The sequence below is a fragment of the Lepisosteus platostomus genome, chromosome 12, assembly GCF_059453375.1.
Source record: "Lepisosteus platostomus isolate fLepPlt1 chromosome 12, fLepPlt1.hap1, whole genome shotgun sequence".
NCBI classification, from domain to species: Eukaryota; Metazoa; Chordata; class Actinopteri; order Semionotiformes; family Lepisosteidae; genus Lepisosteus; species Lepisosteus platostomus.
In genome coordinates this window covers 10,257,788-10,282,808 of record NC_142622.1, presented here as the reverse complement: position 1 = coordinate 10,282,808, position 25,021 = coordinate 10,257,788, and the positions used below count along the sequence as shown (strand labels likewise).

General features: G+C 37.6%; 1 protein-coding gene across 4 annotated transcripts; it reads left to right on the top strand.

Moving 5' to 3' along the window:
* The first annotated feature begins 398 nt into the window (after positions 1-398).
* dpys (dihydropyrimidinase) lies at positions 399-25,021 on the top strand. 4 transcript variants are annotated; one of them, XM_088600914.1, is made up of 11 exons: positions 1,104-1,239; positions 1,445-1,758; positions 4,528-4,686; positions 5,683-5,862; positions 9,645-9,834; positions 11,871-12,027; positions 12,943-13,084; positions 16,136-16,278; positions 20,520-20,727; positions 24,046-24,169; positions 24,809-25,021. In XM_088600914.1, the coding sequence occupies exons 2-11, from the start codon at positions 1,729-1,731 to the stop codon at positions 24,895-24,897; spliced, it is 1,422 nt and encodes a 473-aa protein (XP_088457040.1). In that variant the 5' UTR covers positions 1,104-1,239; positions 1,445-1,728; the 3' UTR covers positions 24,898-25,021. The 4 variants fall into 4 exon arrangements, 3 of the variants coding, with proteins under 3 accessions (XP_088457042.1, XP_088457039.1, XP_088457040.1); XM_088600913.1 differs by lacking the exon at positions 1,445-1,758 and having other exon boundaries at positions 417-1,239; XR_015925651.1 differs by lacking the exons at positions 1,445-1,758; positions 24,809-25,021 and having other exon boundaries at positions 403-1,239; positions 20,506-20,727.

Below are 25,021 nucleotides of genomic sequence, written 5' to 3'. Positions count from 1 at the left end.
CCCAGTGGGCTCGGAGCTGGGGGACATACGGCACCTCCTGAGCTTGATCTGCACCAAGCCCACGAGCTGAACCAACAGTGTTTTACAACACACAGGTTTGTATGTTTTGGCTGAAGATGAAAATGTCTAACATAGATTTGTTTTGGTTTATACCGGAGGTTTAAAAAAAGATAATTGGCTCACTGAGAGCTTGATGTAGAGGCTGTGGAAATGTCCACAAGTCGTGATCTTTAAAATGCGTTTGGTTTGAAGGCGTTCTGCGCTTCCATTGCGAAGATATGGACGAAAGAATATTCGTGCTTGGTCAACAAAATGTGATAAAAACGACAAAGTGAAGGCTGAGAAAGCATTCACAATGTATTTTATACACAAAGCAAGTGTTTTCGTAACTCTAAGAGGTTTCGTGGAAGCGCTACAGGCGTGCCAAAATTGTTTTTGAACTTCAAGCTAACTTTACCCCTGCGTTGATAATGATCCACCTCTTGACAGGGGGCGGATAGTTGGAACTTGGCAGATCGGAGTATTTCAAGGTTTTTGGTCGCTGTGGACTCTTTACATAATCGAGGTCAGCCAGAATTTTTAAAGACAGCTCCAGGGTATCAAGGTATTGCACATTACTCCTAGCACCTAAATGGACCTACCTGGAATTAAAAAAATACCGTACTGAGATAAAGAACGAGTGCCGCGGTTATCTTGGCTGTATGCTGTTAAGTAATTATTTGTAGAACACAAAATTGAATTGTAATTAAAAAAAATAAAATAAGTATTATTTGCTTTGGTTTTAGTTAGCTGTCTGGATTATAAATCCATGCACGCTTTTGTAAAGTGAAGTAAAAATAGTTTTCTTTTTGCTTAATCAAGCGACGCTACCAAGAGGACTGCATAAATCGATCATAATTTAAGCGATTCCTAAAACGCCGAAAATATATCCGTATATATTTCTGATATTAGAAGGTATTTTTTTGGACTCTTGATTTTACAACCAAAATGGGAAGTCAAAATAAAATTCTTATAAAGGGGGGGAAAATTGTCAATGAGGATTGTTCTCAAATCAATGACGTCTACATTGAAGACGGTATAATTAAAGAAGTTGGTTTAAACCTGCAAATACCGGATGGAGTAAAAGTGATCGACGCTAAAGACAAACTTGTAATACCGGGAGGAATTGATACCCACACTCATATGGAATTTGTTTTTATGGGCACCCAAGCAGTAGACGATTTCTACATTGGAACAAAGGTATTATTATTATTGTTGTTGTTGTTGTTGTTGTTGTTGTGTTCTACTCACCAAACAAGAAAAAAGAGCTTCATACTTGGCAAGTTATTTTATTTTTTGTGTACCATGAATACAAATCTGAAGGCATCATTTATAGTCAGCTAAAGCAAAATACTAACCGCAAAACAATGAAGCTCAATAACTTTTTTTTACATTTGTTTTTCAGTGACAAAGCCTGCTTCCCACTGACTCCATTTTCACTGATTCAAAGGCAGAACATATGCTGGTTTTTGACAGCGTTTTTCTGAGGCCGTTGTAATACCCTGAATCACCCCCAGATTAGATTCATCTTACTTTTTATAGTGTCCCTCAGTTTTTTATTCCTCCATTTTACTCAGAAGGGTCATATTTCTGTATGAAATGATTTGAACATTTTAAGATAGGACAATCTTGCCGTAGCTTTCAAAAAACAGAAGGGTAATACACACAGCCTTTAAAAAGAAGAAATTAATGTTTGAAGTAACCTTGGAGAGATGTACAGTAAGTAATATATTTAAAAGAAATGTGCTAACAGAACTATACATACTTCAGAGATGCTGCTGGAGGGTTTCAGAGTTCACCAGTGGTACATTTCAGTGTTTGTGAAGTCTCTCAGATGTTGAACTTGGAAGTATTTATTATACTGTACTTCACTAATGATTTGTTATTTAATTCCTTCTCCTTTCCTAGAACACTGCCTCTCTTTTTTTTGGCACACTGCACATTGATCAGACATGAACATATCTCAAACATGGACATGTATTTTCTGATAGGTTAGCAGACATTTATTCCCAAACAACCCAGCTGTTTGGATTTCAGAAACGGAACATATCTTGAAATCTCACTGTCCAGGATTCATTTTGACCAGTTGAACGCAACTTCATGGTTCACCCAAAGACCAGCTAGAAATGACTGAATCATCAGTTATTGACCATACTGTGAATAGGTTTCAGCTGCACCTTTCAATCACTAAACATCATGTGACATTCATCACAGGCATCAGACAGAGGGATGGGCTGTACCACGTTACAGATCAGGTTTCTCTGTCGATGATTGTAGACTTACAGGCTGTGTGCCACACACTGTATGGCATGTCATTCACCCAAAGCTTTAAAATCTCATTACAGCAGGTTTTTGTTCCTGTGCTTGCAGAATCCTTGATAATTGTTTCCCGATGTTAGTTGTCAAGGTTTTGCAAGAGCTATTCAAGTAGCTAGTTTAGAAAAAAAATCATGTTGGCATATATTTCAGAAAAAACCCTCAAAATAGGTTGATAAAAGGCTAATGTTTAATAATTAAAAATGTTAAAACTGTAACAGTAAGAATAGATGCAAAAATAGATACCATGGCTCAGAGAATACTCAACTGTGAAAGTGTGGTTCAGATCGCTGAACAGGCTGAACAATGCAAATAATGACCTTTTGTCTGTGGTTATATCCTCATGATATATGTGATAAATGAAGATAACTGATTAAAAGACTTATAGATTAGTAAGAAAATTGAAATTTGGGCTACTAAATGCTAATGGCTAAAATAGTATGTCATTTAGCTGTCCAGACAAAACATCAAAATGAAAAACTTGGAAAAAAGCTGGAATAAAGGCCCTTACAGTTTTCTGCATTCAATAAAGAGAAAGGCCATTTGATATGTGTTAACTTGTGCTTGTCCCCATGTTAGTGTTGGTCAAAGTATTTCACTGATGACTATAAAATCGCAACTGAACGTCACCAGCCTTTAGACAGAACTGTAAATATATGCCAATATGACACTTAGAGAACAACAAAAAGTAAATTTACCTTGTTGATACTCAACGTTTTAAATTTATTGTTGTCCTAAATCGGATATTCAAAAATGAACCTTATAGTTCATACATTTCCATAATTTAAATCAACATTTATTCCTTTGTCACATATAGCTTAATTCTTATTTTTGTTTAAATCTGTATTTTCCAGTGAATATAATACATCCAAATGTAGTACATTGTCTTGTCAGTTAAGAAAAAGTTGAAAATCAGTAGCCCTTAAAGGGAATTTGGTTGCACTCTCCTCTGCCTAAGCGTCTGGACTTCAATCCTCTGAAAATATACAGTATATAGTAACGTAACAAGTTATAGACAAACTGTGATTAATCCTTGTCTCACTATTGGAACAATGTGAAACACCCATAAGGGTAAAAAACTTGAGCTGTACCATGTTTTGTATTTGCAGGTCAAGGAGAAAGCAACAATTATAAATATAACTTCTTAATGTACCATTCATTAGGTGCTTATTTAATTATTTTAGAGCCAACCGTACGGTATTTAAGTATTGAAAATACAACAAATGAGTACTGGAACTAATAGAGTTTATTGAATCTGTAATGCTTCTTAGTGTATAAGACAAGCAAAGTTAATTTAATTATGTAAATTGAAAATAGTTTTTATTGATTCTTTGATAAGCTTCTACATTGGAAAAATGTAAACGAGTCTGTGTTTAGTGCTGATTGTTCACTTACTGTGTCTGAAACAGACACTATCCATATATTTTCTATCTGCTTTATTCTCTTCTGCTTTAAAGGGATGCCAGAGCCTATCCCAGCAAGCACTGGGACAAGGCAGACTTCACCCTGGGCAAGACGCCTGTCCATCACAGGGCAGACACACAGGCACGCACACACGCACACCAGGGCCAGTCCTTTCAGAAACCACTTAACCTATCATAATGTTTCTTTGGGCCGTGGAAGGAAACCAGAGCATCCAGAGTAAACCCACGCAAACACAGGAAGAACACATGGACTCCATGCTGATAGCACCCCAGGTCTGGAATTGAACCCAGGGCTCCAACACTGGGAGGCAGCAATGTTAACCACTGCACAACTGTGCCACCCTTAAGAGATAAGATAAGATCACTTTATTGGCCATATACAATTTCTTGTATTAGGAATTTGTCTTTTCGCATACCCCAACTTGCTCTCCATGAGACCCACAGACAGGAGAGAAGCTTGGGGTCAGAGCGCAGGGTCAGCCATTTATACGGCGCCCCTGGAGCAGTTGGGGTGCCCAAGGGAGTAGGATACGAACCTGCAACCTTCCAGCCACAGGCACAGATCCTTAGCCACAGAGCCACCGCAGCGCCCCGTCATCCACTTAAAAAATGAACTGCGTAATGGAAGCTGTAGCAAAAATTGTGATTGACATTGAATCATCAAACGTCAAAACTACCAGGAGTTAAACAAAATCAGAGCCTCTGACGAATCCAGGTGACTTATTTGAAGCTGTGTTTTTGCTTGCAGGCTGCTGTGGCTGGAGGCACTACAATGATCCTGGACTTTGTCATTCCTCAGAAAGGGTCCTCTCTTTTGGAGGCCTATGACAAGTGGAGGAGTTTAGCAGATCCCAAAGTTTGTTGTGACTACTCCTTTCATGTTGCCGTCACATGGTGGAGTGAACAGGTATTTCAATGGATTTAACAAAGTCTGTAGCATATCTATAAATCTATTTATTATATATCTATATACTATTACTATATCTTAGTCAACAGGTGTGGGAGACAGAAAACATGTATTTTGGTCTGGATTTTGACAAAGCAGTTTTACTATTCTGTTCTTGATAGTGCAACACTCTGTCCAGATTTTTTTCTGAAATGTCTTTGTATCTTGCCATGTTTAGGTTAGGGTAATGTTTTAGCACGAGCTGTTTTCTGAAAAATTTAGGTCCTCTTAATGGCTACGATTACAGAAACTCAGACTCAGACCTTCTGTTTAGCTGAATATGTAATTCCTATATGCAAGAATGTTCTGTGACATTTGAGCACTGACATACTGTACATTCTAGTGATCTATATATTAACTTCCTGTTCATTGGTCCTTGAAGCTGTGCTCTACTCTGTTTATTTCAGAGAAGTGCTTACTTTGTTCCAGATGCCTCACGAAAGGCAAATGTTTTTATTTTCATATACCAATAGATTTTATCTAAGAAAAGTCATTATTGCTGCAGACTTGTATGCTGTACTGAAGTCGTTTTAGCCTTAGAATAAATATATGATGTAATGCCTAAGGAGCAATGTACAGTACTGTATGACAGATTTTGTTAATACACATACAAACATAACTGAATGCCTAGAAAATGTGACTAGAGCTAGGCTAAGCAAAATGATTAAGTTTATTGCTATATTTATATTGGTTTTTATTGGTTTAGTATATACTGTGAATGACTAGCCTTTCCCGACTTAAACACTTGTGCTTTTATAGAAACAAATGTAGGATTTATATGTCCTAGCTTAAAAAGTATGAAAAAATAAACTCAAGCTAAAACAACTAAAGTGTAATCACATTAGAGTTGAGCATGAGTCTAATGTCTATGGTGGCTGTAAAGGTGTTTGCTTTAGGTTGAAAAAAATCAATTTCCTATATAAGAACTACACCAGTTTTATTTGTATTTCACCATAGGTTAAAAAGGAAATGGAGACACTGGTCCAAGAAAAAGGCATCAATTCGTTCAAAATGTTTATGGCCTATAAGGATGTGTTCATGCTGTCTGATCATGAACTTTATGCTGCTTTTTCACAATGTAAAGAGCTTGGAGCCATTGCTCAGGTGCATGCAGAAAATGGAGATCTGATAGCAGAGGTAAGCAGTTTCCTTTGTTCCTATCGTAACCTGGAATACAAATGATGTATTTATTAAATATTTTTTAATCAAACCATGAATACTCAAAATTAACCCTTTGATGAAGACTTTTCATGGAAACCAGTCATGATGGAAATTTACAAGTTTAACATAAGACATGTACCATATAAACGATTTTCTCTTTCCTGGTATCTTAACTCTTCTCATCATTTTGTGAGTGGATATAATAATGAATATTTTCTGTTATGGTAATAAAACCGCAGTATATTCCAAAAGAGGAAAAACAGTCAGGAGTAAAAGTAAATAATTTTTGTAACTGTGTTGCTCAGGTTTCTGCTATAAATAGTCCTTCAGCAATGTCTTTATTTTGCTTGCATCACATAACACACTGTATATAACCATCATCATACTTAATAAACTTGTTTAATGCAATAGTGTAAAATAGCAGCATATGCTTTTTCCTGAAAATGAATTGGCACTTAGCAAGGCAAAAGAGAAACTGTCAAAGATAGACTCTGTCTTCAGCACAAGAGGAATTCATCAGACTAGATCAACTTATGTAGTGAATTCATTGATTGCATTAGGACCGATTGACATCAGACAAGAAGTGTGCACATTATTTTGCATGCTTGTTTATATGATGGTCTTTTATGCTGAGGATGTGCCATGTGCTGCAGTGAGGTTGCTATTTCTAGACTGGTTAGTCTTGCTCAGAATAAATACATAATAATGGTCCATTTATTACGAATAAGGATTAGAAGCATTCTTCCACTGAAAATTTCAGACCTTATAAAGAGTGTAATGATCATTTTAGAATTCTGGGAAAAAGCATGGAGATTAAATGTATATAATATCCATGTGAGTCCCCTACAATTTGGACTATTTATAGTTGTGTTAATTCTTGAAGCAACATGGTACTGTATGTCATTAAAAGAACTCAGTCGCCAAGTTAAAGTCTAGAACAGTAGGTGGTCTAATTCCAAACAGGTGTCAAAACATTGAATGCCACCGATCACAGTTCTAGATTGAACTACAGGTTTTGAGGCTTTGTTGTTACAGTAGTGACAGTAAGCAGTAGTGAGCAGTGACTGGATATATTTCAAATGCATACTCGGAACTGCAACACGTTACCATTCAGATGTATAGGTTTTTTATGCATTCAGTTATAAGTTTTTTTTTTCTGTTTTATTGTGAGATGCAAAAAGTGTGATTTAGAAACCACTTGAAGGATGAACATTTTGACTTCTACCTACTGTCTGATAAATAAAAATTCCAAGTTTATAGGTTCCAGTCAGCACTATCCAATTTTTCAACTATGTATGTGTTTCTTTCAACTGTGTATTTCACGCGAGAAGCCTAGGCTAATAGAGTACAGGGAATGGGCTCCCAGACTGCACGGGGAACTCCAGAATGAGCGATCGTGGTCTTTGAGGATCAGCTGTATCAGATGCAAAAGGATGCCCAAAAACATGCACGCCCCTGACTCACTGAGAGGCGCTGCCTCGTGACTGGGCACTAAGCCCTTAGGGGTGAAGACGGAAGGAAGGTTCCAGGCTAACAAGATACTCCTACTGGGATCAGCATGGGAGCAAAGCTGACTGGGAGAGAGTCGCATCTAGGGGCACTGCTTCACAACCGGGAGCTGAGCCCTTAGAGGGTGGGAGGAAGAGGAGATTAGCAGAAGGAATCCCCTGACTCGAAGACAGTCACTTCGAGAGGCACTGGGAGCTCAGGCCCTCAGGGGACTGAAAAAGGAGGGGAATTCAAGGAGATGAGCGAGTAAATTGATAAGAGTCGGAAGGCACAAGGGATAGTGTGGCCAGGGGTCCTCTCTGACAGTGCAGTGAGGGTTGAGGTGATGCTGCCAACCTGAGGTCAGGGAAGAGAAAGAGGTGGAGAGAATTTGAGGGAACTCGAAACTCTAGACCAGGGGTTGTAGGCTCTTCAGAAGGTGCGTGCCAAGCGTTAGCTCATACACTTTTTTTTTTTACAGATTTGCGTGCCATTAATACTTTTTTTTTACTTCAACAATAGCGCTACTTACTGTACATTGTTATAAATAAAAATATTAAAATATAATTGTATTTAAAATTAATGTGCAGGTCGTGCCATTTACTGTGATCCCTGCCCTTGCTTTCCCTTGCTGAGCTCTCCCATCACAGGCTCCTTGCAGAGTTGGGAACTGCCTGTGTCAAGGCAGAGAGCGCAACAAGAAAATTAACTGTTTTCTCTTCTGTAGTCATCACTTTATTAAGCTTATCATTCAGTAACTTCACACAGGGATTTTCCTGATGACTAATACAATGAAATATTACCGTGGGGTGGCCAATGTGATGCACAATGTCGTTTACGAATCCCCTGTTTTCCAACCATGGTAGAGGCACCGTCGGTTGTCAGAGAAAACATTTTCTTAATACCTATTTCATCAAAATGATTAATAATTAATAATGAATTAATACATCTCCGCCAGTAACTGCCATCTATTGGTTTTAAGCGGCACAGTTCTCGATTTACATTTGTGTTACAGTATCTCGCAAGAATTGCTAATCGCGGTACGACGTAGTTTACAGTACTGTATATCCACGCACTCGGAGCACACATACTGTAGCATGGTCTTTATGTTAAGCAAAAACATATTCAGCTCACCAAAAAGAACTGAAATGAGCGAACATCTAACAAATTTCTTAACGGCTGCCATTTTGTCCAAAATATCTGCCTTTTTGTCAAAAACACACAATATGCTCTTTGAATTTTAGCCAGGTCCAGACTGCAGCATTATATAGTAATTGTAGTAAAAACGTGACGGTCAAAATATCAACATATATTTAAGTTTTTTTTTTTAATTTACCATCAATGAATTGTCATTTGGCACCCTGTATGAGATATGGATGGCATGAAACCCTATGTAATGTACTATATACTGTATGCAATCTGCTTAACGTGGAGTTGTCCCACATCTGCAAGTATTTCGTCTGGTTAATGGCTAAAGCAATACCAGTAATACAGTATGCTCAACACTAGGGGGAACCAAAAGTGTAATAGTAAAAATATACATCTATTTTGAACTTAAAGATTTTAGGCAGACAAAAATTACAGTAACTAGGACAAGTTATACTTTATGTAAAATTCTTGCATTTGCTTTCCTTGTGGGTAATTTGCAACATTAAATTAATACATCATATCATATCCTGAAGCAGAATATTAGCTATTTGTTGCTTGTATACACTATATATTCATTGCACATCTTAGTGAGATCAGTATGCATATTGTTTTGCTTGTTTTCTTTAGTCTGTAAAAATGTACCTCAGTTTTATGTGGATGAAGCAGTTGCTGGCAATCAAGATCATACCAGAAATGATTGACCTCTAGACTCTCATTACTTGTTTAGCCTCATGCTGCACACACTCAGTTTTGTGTGCAAAAGCAGTAACAAAAAATAACAAGCCGTTGTGAATTCCAGGTTGACAGTACTCAGTTTGTGTCCCTGTGGTAAATGTGTCTTTTCTTTAAAATGTGCATTTTCAATTTTAATTGTCAGAGAGACACCTTCCCTAAACCCTTTCAAATCTAGACTTAAAACCTTCTTAGAAGGGCCTTTACTTACCTGGTTCTGTTACTGTGCCCCTCTTTCTCCAACTGTATTCAGTACCCCAATCTACTGTTTCCTCTCATTGTGTATTTCCATTGTGTTTATCTTGTGAATTTGTTTTTCATTTTTGCCATTGCAGGTTTGAGAAGTCACCTTTAAATGCTGTATATAAAATGTATCCTTATTATTTTAGGAGGCCAAGAAGATGCTGGCACTGGGCATCAGAGGCCCAGAAGGACACGAGCTGTGCCGCCCTGAGGAGGTGGAGGCTGAAGCCACACAACGGGCCATTACCATCGCACACTCGGTCAACTGCCCCCTGTATGTGGTTCATGTGATGAGCAAGTCCGCTGCGAAAGTGGTTGCTAATGCGCGCAGACAAGGTAAAGGTCTTTACAAGAACTTGAAGGAGCGACAGACGGGACAAAATTTGACAGGGACTAGTGCCTGTAGAGTTAACAACATTCTTTAAGGGGTTGATACATTTAGTTAAATCAGAACAATTACCTTATTTTTCATTAAGAACAATATACAATATCCAGATTTATACTCACCTTCAACTTAAATCGCTGGATAGCCCACTGCCAGTAATCAGTACTAGCTTAGAAACAGCTGGAAGCAGCACAGTTTAAAGTAATTGTTGGTATTTATGTCGTTATAGTATTGATTACTTTCAATGGGCCATCTGGCTATTCAAGGTGAAGCTGAAAAACAGATAATCATTTCTTAGTCTGTCACAGACGACATAGTTCACTGCAGGCTGTAGTGGTGTGGTTGAAAGATTCTGTGCGGATAATCAAGGCTGAAATGCAGAAGAATCTTGAATTCCGTTGGGTCAATCAAACTGTAAAAACCTGAGCTATTACACTGTGCAAACAGAAAGAGTTATCAGCTCATTTGGCTAAACTCATTCCTCAGCCATGGTCCAGTGCTGGAGCAGGTGTAATGAGATGATTTATGTGGCAAATTTCAGACTGCTTAAAAAAATAATGGACACTGCATATTGTTCTAGAGGAATCTGTTACAGTTTTTTGTAAGGGGAGCCAGAGCCTATCCACGATGAAGACAAGTCCATCGCAGGGCACACACAGACACACACACTCACACCAGTTAACCTACCAGTATGTCTTTGGACTGTGGGTGGAAACTGGAGCACCTGGAGGAAACCTACTGGATGTGAATGCAGGGAGAACATACTGTACAAACTCCATGCAGTCCAGTAACTGAACCCCAGTCTCCAGGCCTACAAGGCAGCAGTGCTAACCACTCTGCCACCATGCTTTCCCCTTATGAACCTTAGAGCCGTATTGACAGTTTAACTGCATTCATGCTGTTTTGTACATCATTCATGGAGTTTTATCTTTGTCTGGTCTGTTTGCCCACTACATCTGCTGATTTCTGCTGCCTATTTCTTAGGCATCCTCTGCTGTCTGACAGTCTAGGGGAATGTGGGCTGTACCTTATGTTAGAGACAGAGAGAATCTGTGCACAGTGCCCTCAGAAAATGGCATAAAAATGATATACTCGTGCCTACTGGCAGAGGCTAGTGACAAGATATGAATTATTCATGCTATTAATATGTACTTATTTTCCTAGTTAGACTTTGTTTAGAACATTGTGTACAATTTTGGTCAAGATATTACAACAAAGTTTTTAATACTCTGGAATCAGTCTAGAGGAGAACCACCCGATATATATTCCTGGGGTGAAAGGAATACCCTATTCTGACAAGGTAAAGACGCAGAATTTTTTAAGTTTAAAAGTTTTGAACAGAGAAGACAATGTGGAGATCTCGTTTGTGTATTTAAAATTAATTTAACACTGAAAGACAGTGACGAAGTCTATCGTTGGACTTCTTCAGAACCAAAAGTGAGATGCAAACCAGAGGACACAACTGGAAACTATGGTGAAGTGCATTTATAAAGGAGAACAGGAGGCATTTATTACACTAAGCGTTATGGGAGTCTGGAATAGCCATGGTGTTCTCATACACTGGCTTCTTTCATGAAACAGCTGGATTAAACTAATGAGGTGAAATAAATGGGCTGAATTGTGATTGAGATGTTTAATAAATAGAACATTACGCCAGTACTATAACAGGTTAACAGGTTTCTATTTTCAACCACTTTTATTGAACATTTTCATGCAGTGCCTAATTTCTCAGGCTTTGTGATCCCTCACATAATCATATTGAGGGTGAGAATCAGTTAACTGTGTAGGCCTAACTGATGGAGAGGATTCATTAGAGGAGCTTGCATTTGCTCTATCGAAGGTCTGAAATGACTCTCTGAAAATTAAGGTTTCAAATATTAACAAAGCTAAAAAAAAAAAACCTTCCTATTGCAATTGGATGAAAAAGTTGTTCCTCTTTTTTTTTCAACTGCTGATGATGAAGGCTGTGCTGTGTCATGTTTGACAGGAAGGATCGTGTTTGGAGAGCCAATCGCTGCAGGCCTGGGCACAGATGGCACTCATTACTGGAACAGGGACTGGGCTCATGCAGCGGGCTTTGTTATGGGCCCTCCACTGAGACCGGATCCGACTACACCCGGATACCTCATGGACCTCCTCGCCAAGTTAGGGGCTGACATGCTTACATCTTGACTCCGGAACGGTGGCGTTTTTCACCCCACCTTTAACAGGAATTTGTGTGCTGAGTAACTGAGTTATGAATCAACAATGCTAACAATCAGTCCTGACTTTTAGAAAAACCATATAAAGTAGCTGTTGCTCGCATTAGAAGTACTGTTTCATACATGCTAGACTAGATCATGAAATGAACAACTAGTGCTTAATACCTGGCTGAAAAGAAGCCTGCTGAAGAAGGCTCTGCATCAAAAACAGTTTTTCTGTTTACTTTTCACTTGAGATCATTAGTCTACCCTATCATTTTTTTCTTATACCAGCATGTCTATAAACATGTTTATCTTGAGAAAGCATCTGCACAACAACATCCAGATTCAAACGATGGTTCAACACTAACAATGCTCCCAATTTTACTGGAGCAGTTTCTGAGGTGTGAAGGTCCCCAACCTTACAGGTTACAGGTGTAACACCTTTTTTCAGATATTTTAAATATATTTGAAACCAATTAACCTCAGTGAAATGTATCCTTTTATGCTTTCTGCTCTCCCCACTATGTAAACGTTATCATGACAGCTTGTGAAAGTTGCCAACAGTTAAGGTTTCAGTGCTGGTGGAGAAAAGTGGCTAGAGAGTCTGAGATTGTCCGGACAATGTTTGCTGAATATCCTGAGTATCTTCTAATATTGGCTCCTACAGTAAATAGGGCTGGTGTGACTTTCTGGAATCTGTTTCAACATAATTCATTTGTGGTATATCCTTTTACCCTATGGTACTTCTTCTTTGAACAAACTCTTTATACACAATTGCGGCTACATCACAGTTATTTTGATTTTCTGCAAGTAAAATGATTCCTGCAGTTTCGTTTTTTGAATGTGTGAAGGACCTGTTGTTCCTTTCTCTTATAGCGATGACCTAAGTGTGACTGGCACAGACAACTGCACCTTCAATATCTGCCAGAAAGCACTGGGAAAAGATGACTTCACCAAAATCCCCAACGGAGTGAACGGGGTGGAAGACCGTATGTCCGTTATATGGGAAAATGGCGTGGTAAGATGTATTTGCCCCAGAAATAACACTTCAGATTTTTAAATTCTGTCAATGCTATTCTAAGAGTAATAATATAATTATTAATAATACTCCCTTCTAAGAGTGTATTATTAAACAATGGTTCTTCAGAGCAGCAAGGCACATTCATTCCCTTTGTGAAGATCCTTCCTACTTTTAAGGGTTAATGGTAAAATGTTATTTCAGTAGTCTGACAGATTGAGGTGTTTTCATATGTCGCGTGACTGTATTTGAGGTAGTGTTAGTCCTTTTGTGAACTGCTTTTTTGAGAACAGAAAAAGGGAAGTGGTTAAGGGGATGTGTAAGGCACATTGTCATTGTGGAAATTTAGTCATATTCATCAGTTAAATATGCAGTATTTTATCTTTCTAAGTGTCTTGCAACCTGAGCAATGCTATCAATGCAAATTAACATGAAGGGGAGAAATATTTTCAGATACTGATTGACTTAGATTTTTCCTGCTTTAGTTTCTTTTGTTTTTCATTAAAATTACTCTGACTAGAGAGCTGCAAACAGATTTCTCAAAATGTCAGCAATGAAGGCTCTGTTGTACATCAACAGTTTTCTGGGAACATTACTTTCTTATTGTACTAAGTAGCTTAAATAGCCTTGAAGCTAAAATGCAACCTCAAACTTTCTCCTATATGCCGGCTTTGTTTTACAAAAAACACCCAATAATTACATGAGTTTATTGAGTATTTAGGTATAGCGAGATTTGGCTTAATCCATTAGGTTGAGTGCCAAGCCCATGGCCCTAAACAAGGAGGCTGTGACTCCCGTTCAGAGGGAGGGGTCAACCAAGGGGTGGCAATAAAGTTGAAGATGTAATGGAGGAGGAAATGACGTTAGGAATTATTATGATTTAGAATAGGAAGAAAGTAACTTGGTGGTCATCATCCTTTCTAATATTGAGTTAAAGAAGTCTATTTAAAAGATATAGTAATGCAATATGCCCTTTTCTAATCTGCAAAATGTTATAGTAATGCAATATGCCCTTTTCTAATCTGCAAAATGTGAATGAATGAATAAATAGGAAAAGCTACTACACCTAACCCTAAAGGCAGCAAAATAGCATACTGTACAGCATTTCCTGTCAAATACATCATTCTCTTTTTCACCGTAGTAAAAGGGGTCTTAATTCATGCCGGCATGGCCTAGGACACACATCAAGGAATGTTCAAGGAAAATAAGGTTTAGGAAAAACAAGAAGAGCAGAATATTCAGACTTTGTTGTTACCCAGTTGCATTCTGTGAAAAGTAAATTAACTGGTAAACTATTTTAAAAAAGGGGAAGGTTTGTATAATGTATATATAAAAGTTTAGTTATAATCGGTTACTGAATATGCAACAAGGTAGTTTTCTTACATTTATTTAGTGATCTTCTTTTGTTAAAAGGAGTATCCATTATTTTATTAAATAATTACCATAATACAGTACTTTAAATGTTGGAGAAGCTAAACTTCCTCAAATGTGGCTTCCACACTGGTGGTTAAAAAATTATTTCATATAATTTAAGTCCTACTGTAGATTCATAGGTTTTGTAGCAGGTTTTATACTGGAAAATGCTACTCCTAGGAGTGTTGAAGTCTCCTGTGGCTTTCTGGAGTAGTGGGCTTGGCTGCTTTTTGTACAGGTATGTCCTGTGCAGGAAAGCATGTGGGGAAGAGAAGGTGAAATCCCAGGTCCCCCTGACTTGCTGTGTTCATTTGAAAACTGAATTACTTCAACTCAAGTGTGAGGAGAATGTCATAGGACATTCACAGTATTAGATATAAACCAAGATAAACTAGATCTTACAATATACTGTGAAAGATCAGAGTATTTGTTAGGGTGAATTCAAAAGAAATAAATATCTTTGAAAGCAGACTGGTCAAGAAAGCTGGACTGATGAATGGTATTGTTAGCATCACATTACATTATAAAGAATAAACATAAAAATAAAGAGTTTTTGCTCAAAGTTTGCTTAAAAACACGATGAAGTGCAATATGTAGCAAACTATAATTAACGGTATCACTTTAATTAATTTTACATTTAGAGAAGAGTTAAAGAGTTATTTTTAAATGTAAATGGTACATACTGTATTTGTTAACAGTGTAGAAACAGGAAGAGCTGACTATTTGGTGAATTCCAATCCTCCCATTTCACATACAGGACAAATTTAAATCTTTTACAAGTCAGTGCTCCCAGAAGGGGACAATGATTTATTTTAAAACCTGATTTTTGTTCATTTAAAGCAAAGACATACAACAGCCTTTTTCCCCTTAAAATGGTCATTTCAGCAAAATGGACTCTTTTCAAAGAATCAAGCTTTGGTGGTAGATTTAAGACAGAGAGCTATTTCTAGTGCTCAGACTTGATAGAGAAAGCTTTCTTTATGTACAGTAAGTAGACCCTAAAAACACATTCCAGTGAGATTAACTCAAGAAATGCCTTCATAGAGTAATACTAGAATGTTGAAAATAACAAGTATGCTAAAATAAAGTGCACAAAACGGTTTGCCCTTTCTGAATTTATGGATGTTTAGAATAGTATTTTATTATATTTAGAAAAGTGATATTTTTTAATTCTTCTTTAAATGGTGTGGAATTAAATCAGAAAGTCAATTGACAGTTCAAAAGGAACCTTTGTTTTTAAAAATGTAACTTTCTGTTAAAAATAAAAAAAAGTTTTTCCTTATACAGTATCATTGTTGATTACAACTAGCTTAATATATTTTAGTTAAAGAAATAAAAAATGCTGAAGATAACACCATTAATATACAGTAAAAGCATACTGTATGGCATATTAGTTTTTTAAAATGTTCAGGATGATTTCTGTGCCACACTGAAAGTACTTACTAGCATTAAATTGAAATACCTCAACAGACTGGACGCATAGTTTAAAATTGTTTTTAGACAGCAAAACGTAAAGACCTCCAACTGTAACTGCATATCTTTGAAACACTGACCTTTTGTGCAGTAGTCCATTGCAATGTAATAAGAATTCAAAGATGTTCAAACTCCCCATATACTGTGTTTCATTTCTTTCCTCAGCATGCTGGTAAAATGGATGAAAACCGATTTGTAGCTGTCACCAGCACCAATGCAGCAAAGATTTTTAACCTTTATCCCAGAAAAGGCAGAATTGCCAAAGGCTCTGATGCTGATGTGGTGGTGTGGGACCCAGCTGCTAAAAGGTAATATGCTGTTTTTTTCAAATCATTTTGTTTTGACTAAATTTAAGAAGAAATTTTGTTGAATATTTAATTGGATTTTCTATCTTGACACTACAATACTGAGTGGGTTGGATTAGGCCTTAAGCTCTTATTTTAAATACTTATTGGTCAATCACAATATTTTATGTTTCAAATAATGTGTTCAAGTGTATGTACAACATGGCTGAACTTTGGACCTTCTTTGAGTGAACAATTTGTTCGTAATTGTAGTATTTCTAGTTGTTGTGTAAATGTGTGTTTACATTTTTCTAATTTTTGCCTTAATAGGCTACTTCATGCTTACTAACATACTTACATACTAACTGATAAATTCAGTTCTTGATTGTTTGATTAGGAAAGAAGACTTCCTTTCACTTGGGATGTACTCAGCTACTTAATGTTAATGCAAAACCAAGTGAAGTTGTAATGACGATTTTTGTTTGCTTAAAGATAGACAGAGTCTAAAACATTATTAGAGCAGAGAGTTTGTCCTGCTTATCTTAATATTTTAAAATTGATAGTCGGTCTAGACATTCACAGTAGAGTACACTAAAACCCAAAATACATGCAAAATCTGCGGAACACATCATTTCATTGCACAGAAGAAGACTAAATAAAGTTATTTAAATGCTAAACAGTAGAGGGTGCCCACAGCTTGAATAATGCAGCACTGCTCACTGCTGTGTCTAATGGTGATTGGGACTGGATTCAGGATATATAAAGGTTGATTTAAAGCAAAATACCATTTCTGTAAATACGTTTAAATTATGATTTTTCGGATTAATGCAAGAAGCTTTAATTCCTATCTGGTTATTCCTGTCAGTGTAATCCAAGAAAAAGAAAAAAGATTCACATATGTGGTTAGCCTCTGCATGATTTATTAATAAATGACATTTTTAATTATTTATAATAGTATAATGACAGCTTGGAGTCATATGTTTAAGAAAACACTTTCTGTTTTTATGCTCATGTGTATGAGGCATACTTGCAGAATATGAACAAGATGTTTCTATGTTGGGCTCACTTGGTTGTATTGTTGCTTATGCTAACCTAACACAAACACAACACCAATTCAGATTTTTATTTTACAGGATTCACTTTAATTCAGATCACTAAACTTCTTGCTTTGCTTTGCATGTTTGTTCAGTTTTCTCTCATAAAGGAGAGAGTGAATCTAATGCTTTGACAGGTTTGACATTTGTCAGCAGCCCAGTGAGGCAGTGCGAGGTCGGAATGGATTTATAGGAAGTGAAAGAACATGAAATGATTAGGGAATAAGTTCATAAAAAATATTAAAAAATATTTGTTCATCCCATGTGACATCAGGTGAAAAATATGTTGCCACTCTGAGTCAACAGTGACAGGAAAATCATTAAATGTTTCTGACCTGTCAGTATAGACTTACTTTCGCATTACATTCTAGCAGAGATTTTAAAATATTTATGATCTCTTTGTTTGACATGCAGTAATGAATGTTGACAAAGTGTCCAAAGCTCATGACAGAAACAAGGCAAGTGCCGTCCAATTCTAACCATTCCTTTAAGCTATTTACCTCACGTACAGTACACACATGCAAACAGAACAGTTCAGTCAAATTTGGTAATTTTGGTAATGTTTTTTTTTTGTATTGCAACCATTGCAAACAATGCAAAAAAAAGCTGTTCTGAGTGTTGGAAGTTAACGAACCCGATTTATGTAATACAGGCTGCGCTGCTTGTTTTCCTATAGAATCTGGGCTAGATCCCTGAAGGCAAAGGAGAAATTGCTGATGCATAGCAGGGAGCAAGAAACCTGGAAAACTCAAAGCAAATCAAGTTATCATTAATATGATTTGAGTTCTTGTGTAAGCATGGCTTACAGGCATTCCATTTGAATATTTTGTGAATTTTTTATGTGTGTTCTGGCAATAACGAGTGTTCTTTTTCTATTACTCAGCCTCACCTAATTCAATTTTTTGCCAGTATCTGTGGTTTGAGGTAAAAACTGGATGTCTGTCAGGCTTTTTAGTTTTAGTAGCGAATGTTATCATTGCATTCTTACAGTATACCTACAGCAAGGATTACAGCCAGTTTAATTAAAGTTATAATGAATTCTTTGAGTCAATTACCATTTATTTTGAATTTGTATGCAATTTTTCCCATCGCCGTTTATTTTTCCTTTTAAGTCTTTTAAACAATAACTGGACTGAAACAACCTTTTGCACAATTGCTATATTAGTCTTCCTGAAATAAATTTGTTTATGCCTTTTGGAAAGGTTCCTGATAGAATATAATAGTTGGAGTTATTTATTATCATTGGTGTTTTGTTAGGAATGGTAAGAAAATAATTAGTTTTAAAAAAAACACCCAACCATTTAACTGCCAACTGACTTTTTCAGGGTTTTTACCTACTGTACCTTAATCTGTCAAACATGTTTGGGATGGATTTGAAGTGTCAGTGTATTACAAGTTAATCTGTAATACAGATTAAGTCTGTAAATCTTTCAATTTATAGACTTAAGAGTTCAAAGCACAATTCTGCTGTACACAAAACAGCTTTGCTGCTGTACCACATCAGAAATGAGAAAGCCAACCAGATTTTGCAAAGACATGATTAATATACATATTAAATACATTAAAAATATGTTGAAGTAGTTCAGGTGGGTAGCCGAAACATTCTGTTTTCTTTCTTCTCTTTTCAGGATAAAATAAACCTATTACATTACAAATATACTGCATAATATTAAGAAAATGTAATTAATTAGAATATTCAGGGACCTGATCATTTAATACGGACATAAAGAAGGGACTTTTATGCCTAGAACAAGCTACACAGCCATATTGTTAAAGCTGGTATTCTGATTTATTTCAGGAGACTGTTGAATGAGATCATTGGATCAATTAGCTATGAACAACCAAACAGGCTAAAGTGGCTGAATATTATATATTCAGTATATATTTTTTACATTACTGTATATTTATCATATATAAGAGTATATAAATATACATAGCATATGTTTATATATTTAATTCAAATGATTGCTGCTGCAGAAGCTTTTAAGATGAGATGATGGACAATATATTGTATGGAGCAATTTAAAGTTTTTTAAAATTATTGTGTCATTACTGTATGTAAATGAATCCTATATTCTTAAACAAATCTGAAAAATACATTTAACCTTGGAACAGCTGATGGAACATCAGAAAGGTTTATTGATCCTCTGGGAAAATTATATTTTAGTGATTTCAGCAGTTTGCTAGAACATATCAGAATGTTTATGGACATCTGTAGGCCTTTAAAATCCATGGAAAGTTTTAAAATTTTGAATATGAGTTCATGATGCAAAACAATAGTTTGATGCAAAAAAATAATTATGGGTTACTACTGCTGCTAATTAATTCCTCCCATTTATACAGTACCATGCTTTTCATTCCAAAGAATCTCAAAGGTGTTGACTTACAGAAGACCCAGCTCATCTATCACTGAAGTGCAGCGCCCATCTGGGTGATGTTTGGTAGACTTTATGCCCTAGTAGCCCCACTACACAACAGCTCAAGTGGAGAACAGAGATAATGTTTTCCCCTTTGAATTAATAGGATTGTTAGGAAGGTCAAACTATACACAACAAGAGTGGACTTTAGCCAGACACTAGGGTTAACATCCATTCTCTTGAATTCAGATTGAAATTTTATTTTCTGCTATGAAGATTTAACAGAAGATGTCTTGTCCCAAGCATGCAGTATTAAAATAAAGGAGAGTATATTGAAGGCATTAAAAACACAAAAGATGTTATTGGTTCCAATAGCTGTTGTGGTTTTAATGCCCCAGTATATTTCAACCTCAAACCTCAACACACTATAGAAATCTTTGTCTTTCTATAATTTTGCAGGCGATTGTTGTTCGTGACCAATCTTTATGATTTCTAACTTGCTTCGTTCAATTCAGGACTCCAGTACAATGCAGGGCATCCTTATGATTTCCTTTTACAGAATCATATAGTATCATAGTATGAGCAATAAAGAAACAATTTATGGGTGTGAATTCAATAGATTTGTGGGTTCTAAACATTTAAAATCTAAGAACGAACTTCTTCATCAGCAGATAAGGTTAATGTAATTTTTTTCTGTTTGTACTGTTTATATGTATGTACTGTACAGTTTGCTTTTAAATATATTTTTCCCATTCAGAATAATATTGATAGAACATCAAAACTGATATGCGTCCAAATAGATTTCCATTTTCAGGACGATTTCTGCAAAAACCCATCACCATGCAGTGGATTATAACATCTTTGAAGGCATGGTGTGCCATGGACTGCCAGTGGTGACAGTCTCCAGGGGGAAGGTGGTCTATGAGCATGGGGTCTTGCAGGCTGTCCGTGGAGAAGGGAAGTTCATTCCTTGCAGGCCCTTCCCTGACTATGTCTACAAACGTGTGAAACAGAGAGACCAGGTGAGACCCAGGGCATGCTTTTATGATCTTATCAGAATTTCTGCTCATTCGTACGGAGGTAGGGGTTGCTATCTGTGATACATGTGGATTGTTATCAGTTCACAGCAGCGCTCGTTCTCTGTGATCTGTATTCTGTCTGTGGCCGTTAATTCTGCGATTTCACCACCAGTTCATTAACTAATACGTGTTTCATTGCAGTGAAAATCGTTGTGTTTCTACTGATGTTCCCTTCTAAAATTAGATCAGAGCACTTGGGTCTGAGAGCATTCTCAAGAGACATACAGTTTAAAGGAAAATGAGAAAATTCCATCAATTGTCTGAGAGGTTTTATTTCTAAAAATATATTTTTTGCTTTAAAAATAACATTGTAGATTGTTCATTCTTCCCTTTTTTTCTGTCTTTCTTTTCTACCTGTTTTCCATCTAAAGGAATAATATTGACTTGAATAGATAAGAAGATCAAATTAAGAGAAAAATAGTTCTTGAGTGACACAGGAAAATACATTTTGACAGTTTTGTTTTTGAAAGTTCCTCATGGATCCAGTCTTCCGAATCATTTTATTATTCATGTAGATTTGCCATAATGCCTTGTACTTGCATAAAGCACATTTTGAGACCAGAAAACAAATCAGCAGTTATTTATATAGTGCTGGAAAGGAACTTGCAAAGTGCGAGAAACAATGCAAAGAAAAGAAAGACCGATTGTAACAGAAAATGCAGTTGTGCGAAATACAATGACACCAGCAGCAGTGATAACAGTGGGCTGGTTCAACACTGCCCCTCTGTGGCACTGCTCCCGCTGCATCACAGTGTCGCAGTTCTAGTGGCCGGTGGCCACGCCTCCACTCTGCCTTGACTGCCATGTAGACAGCTAATGCACAGCACCTGACTGTTGTGCGAATCCTCATGGCAGCAGGTGCTCTGGGGTATTTAACGCGGGATTGACGTTCTTCACACTGTACTCCTGAGCCACCTTCTGGCTTCCCAGCGGAGTCCGTCCTTTTCTTGGTTTCCCATTCTCTTGCCCTCTGTCTGGGAGTCTGCCCGCTGCTGTGCTGCCCAGGGCTTCTCCAGGCTGCTGTCCGTGATTTGAAAGTCGGGACCCTGCCATGGACCCAGATCTCAACAGGCAGCTCTCTCAGCCCGGTCTGTGGCTCGTCTCCACCCCGACTGCCCGCAATGGTCTGGTCTGAAGGAAAAGACTCCCCAAGGAGCATGCACTCGTTTCAGCTCGGGACAGACGCGAATTGTGGATGACTGTCTCGATTGGCTTTGGTGCCAGACCACTCCTCCCTGCACTGCAACCTGGAACAAAGCTCTCCCTGTTCCCTGTGCTTTCCAGTTCCTGCATCTTGGGCGATCCTGTTGGATTGCCCTTCAACCCGAGGCAGCCACTGCTCCTGGAGTCTGGGCACAGATCCCTGGACAGTCTCACTTCAGGCTTGCACTGTGCCAGCCTGTGTTGGCCGTGAGGTGCAGTGAGCCATCAACCCCCCCGCCCCCCTCCCAGGCTGTGACACCCTAACTTTTGGGTCCATTACATAATTTAGTGTCTGTCCTGGTTCCTTAGTAGTACCTTCTGTAGGATCTCCATAAGAGAAATAAACAGAGATATGAACCACAAAATTGTTTGTCCTGAAGAGAACAGATGGTTGAAGCAGGCAGGCCTGCCAGGAGAGAGTTACTGTACTGCTGTCTAGACAGACGCAGTGCCTCAACTAAAGACTAAGAAGAATCTGTAGTGACAAAAAGAACAGGTTTTGGAAATATTATCCAGACCCAAACAAAAAGCTAGCACCAGGGAAGGAGATTTATCTTGATAAGAGTAAGAGAAAGTGGAATCGAGAATAACATTTAAAGTTCAAACAAAACCGAGCTAGAAATATTAATTTGTATACTTTTATAGCACATTTCTGGACACTCCACTTTTAATCACAGATAATGAGTACCCCCTTCCACCACCAATGTGTAGCCCATGCCTCAATGACGCAACGTCTGCTATAGTGTTCACAGTACACTCACCACACACCAGCTATCAGTGAGGAGAAGAAAAACAGAGTGATGATGCCATTTCATAAATAGGAATTATTAGCAGGCCAAGGCTGGTAAAGGCCAATGGGAAAATTGGCCAGGACACTGTGGTAACATTTCTACTCTTTTCAAGAAACACCCTGGGATTTTTAATGACACTTTTTAATTCTCATCTAAAGGACGGCACCTTTTTACAGTACAGTGTCCCTAGGTCACTATACTAGGGCATTAGGACCACACAGGCAGCACGGTGAGCACCCCCTACTGGCCTCATTAACACTTCTTCCGGCAGCAAACTTAGTTTTTCCCAGGAAGGTCTCCCATTGAGTTACTGGGTAGGATCACACCAGCTCAGCTTCAGTTGTGAGTTGCATGTGATATACTAGCTGCTGGCAAGTTAGAAGAGGACAGATGTATAATGATGAACAGGAGCCTTGGTTTGGCAAGATTTAGTGTGAGAAAGAGTGGAGAGTCATAAGAAAGCTGCTTGAGTAGTGGTGCGGCCTTCATTAATTCAGAATGCAAAGAGACAGAGGGAAGAGAAAAGAAGGAAAGCAGACAGATCCAAAGACCTTCTGGATGGAAGTGAATGGAAGCCAAGACACAAAACCTAATCTTCTCTTTTAATGAAGTACTGTACCAAGGGAGACCAGACGTAACAAGAGAACTCAAAAATCAGACATAATCTGACAAAATTGGATCGCAGGGAATAAGGAGAAGTAATGATACAGAGTTCAGCAGCAAATCTCTTTCACTGAAGAGTTAACTTGGGCACAGGTACTTTCAATCCTTCATTTCCATCAGAATTAACTCGTGGCCAAAATTAAAAAAACAGAAAATGAGGCATTTTGCCAATAACTGGAGGTCCAGTACTTTTTACTTACAGTATAACAGATTGTTAGAGTAACAGTGGCTAATACATTTAATGGACTCTCAAATCAGATTCAGGAGTAAGGCTTACAAGGATATTGCATACAAATATTCAAATATCGACTGCAGATACTATAGATACAAACCTCTTAGTTTGGCATTACTGTGTCATTTAATAATTCCGTTTGGCTAGAAATGCAAATGAGTCATCTAAACAAAAAAGTTATTTTCTGCATCTAAAATTGATTTGCTTTCCTCTATTTCATACAGAGACCTTTTTGATCCGCCTTCTTTCAGTGAGCAGAGTTACTTGTGAATCTACATTTTGTTTACAGGTCATGCTTTTCTTGTTGTTGCTAAAATAGAGTAAATTGAATTTCAGTTAACTTAACCACTTGCGTTTTTCCTTGACTTTCAGGTGGCACTGCCCAAGGCTGTAGAGAGAGACCCTTATGATGGGGAGGTTATCTCAGTGACTTCACAGAATAAGAGTCCCAGACATGCAGGGAGAGACCTACACAAAGCCACATTCACATTTGCAGGTGCTTGTGTTCTCTTCACAGAATGATTAGGCCGCGAGACCTTTTGAGTTTCTGAGAAACATTTTATTGAACTTGCTACACTACAGCCTCCTGCATTTCTTGCTCAAATCCAAGAAAGATCTGAACCTTGAACCCCCAAGGTTGGTCCTTATTTCTGTATATTTACGACCTAATACATAAGTAGAAAGCCTTCATCTTTGGGGTAAAGTTGCCCCAAATCAAAGTACAAATGCAAGGAATCCCAAAATTATTTAAAAGAATAGTTTCCTCAAACATTTTTATAAACGTGCTTGTGGAAATGTAGACATGACTGACCCCATCTTAAATTATTATAGATAAGACCACTTGCTACAGTATAATGAGTTACTGTATTATTCAAGAATTGTAGAACACATACAGCCCACTACCGGAATAGTCGACAGCCGGGTTTTTGTATACGTTTAAATTGTGGTATCTGAGCTGACCACTTTTTTATACTGTAAAATGAGCCAATGAAATTGTGGATGTAAGAGATATCTCCTCTGCTTCAACACTTGAAATGAATGAGACAGTTAGCAAAAAAATAATCAAATCTACCACACAGTGTTACATCTTTTAAAACGTTATTTCACGCTGCTCTTTCTTTTACTGTTTGACCAGGTGATGTGGCTGGAAGTAGCTCCAGTCCCCCACAATCATCAAAACGTGTGTTGGCACCCCCTGGTGGAAAGTCCAGCATTGCTTTCTGAACAATGAAGGTGTTGAAGGAGTGTCCCAATACCATCGACTATCAATACCTGCTTTCATGAATGTGAATGTATTAGAATAGAGGTACCTAATCCTGCTCCGGGCACCCCATGTACCTGCTGGTTT

Bases quoted from the DNA above. Each gene is read 5' to 3' on its own strand.
- dpys (XM_088600913.1), top strand. From the start codon at position 988: ATGGGAAGTCAAAATAAAATTCTTATAAAGGGGGGGAAAATTGTCAAT. The intron at 5,863-9,644 runs GTAAGCAGTTTC...TTATTATTTTAG, and splicing joins ATGGAGATCTGATAGCAGAG to GAGGCCAAGAAGATGCTGGC. The intron at 13,085-16,135 runs GTAAGATGTATT...TTCTTTCCTCAG, and splicing joins TTATATGGGAAAATGGCGTG to CATGCTGGTAAAATGGATGA.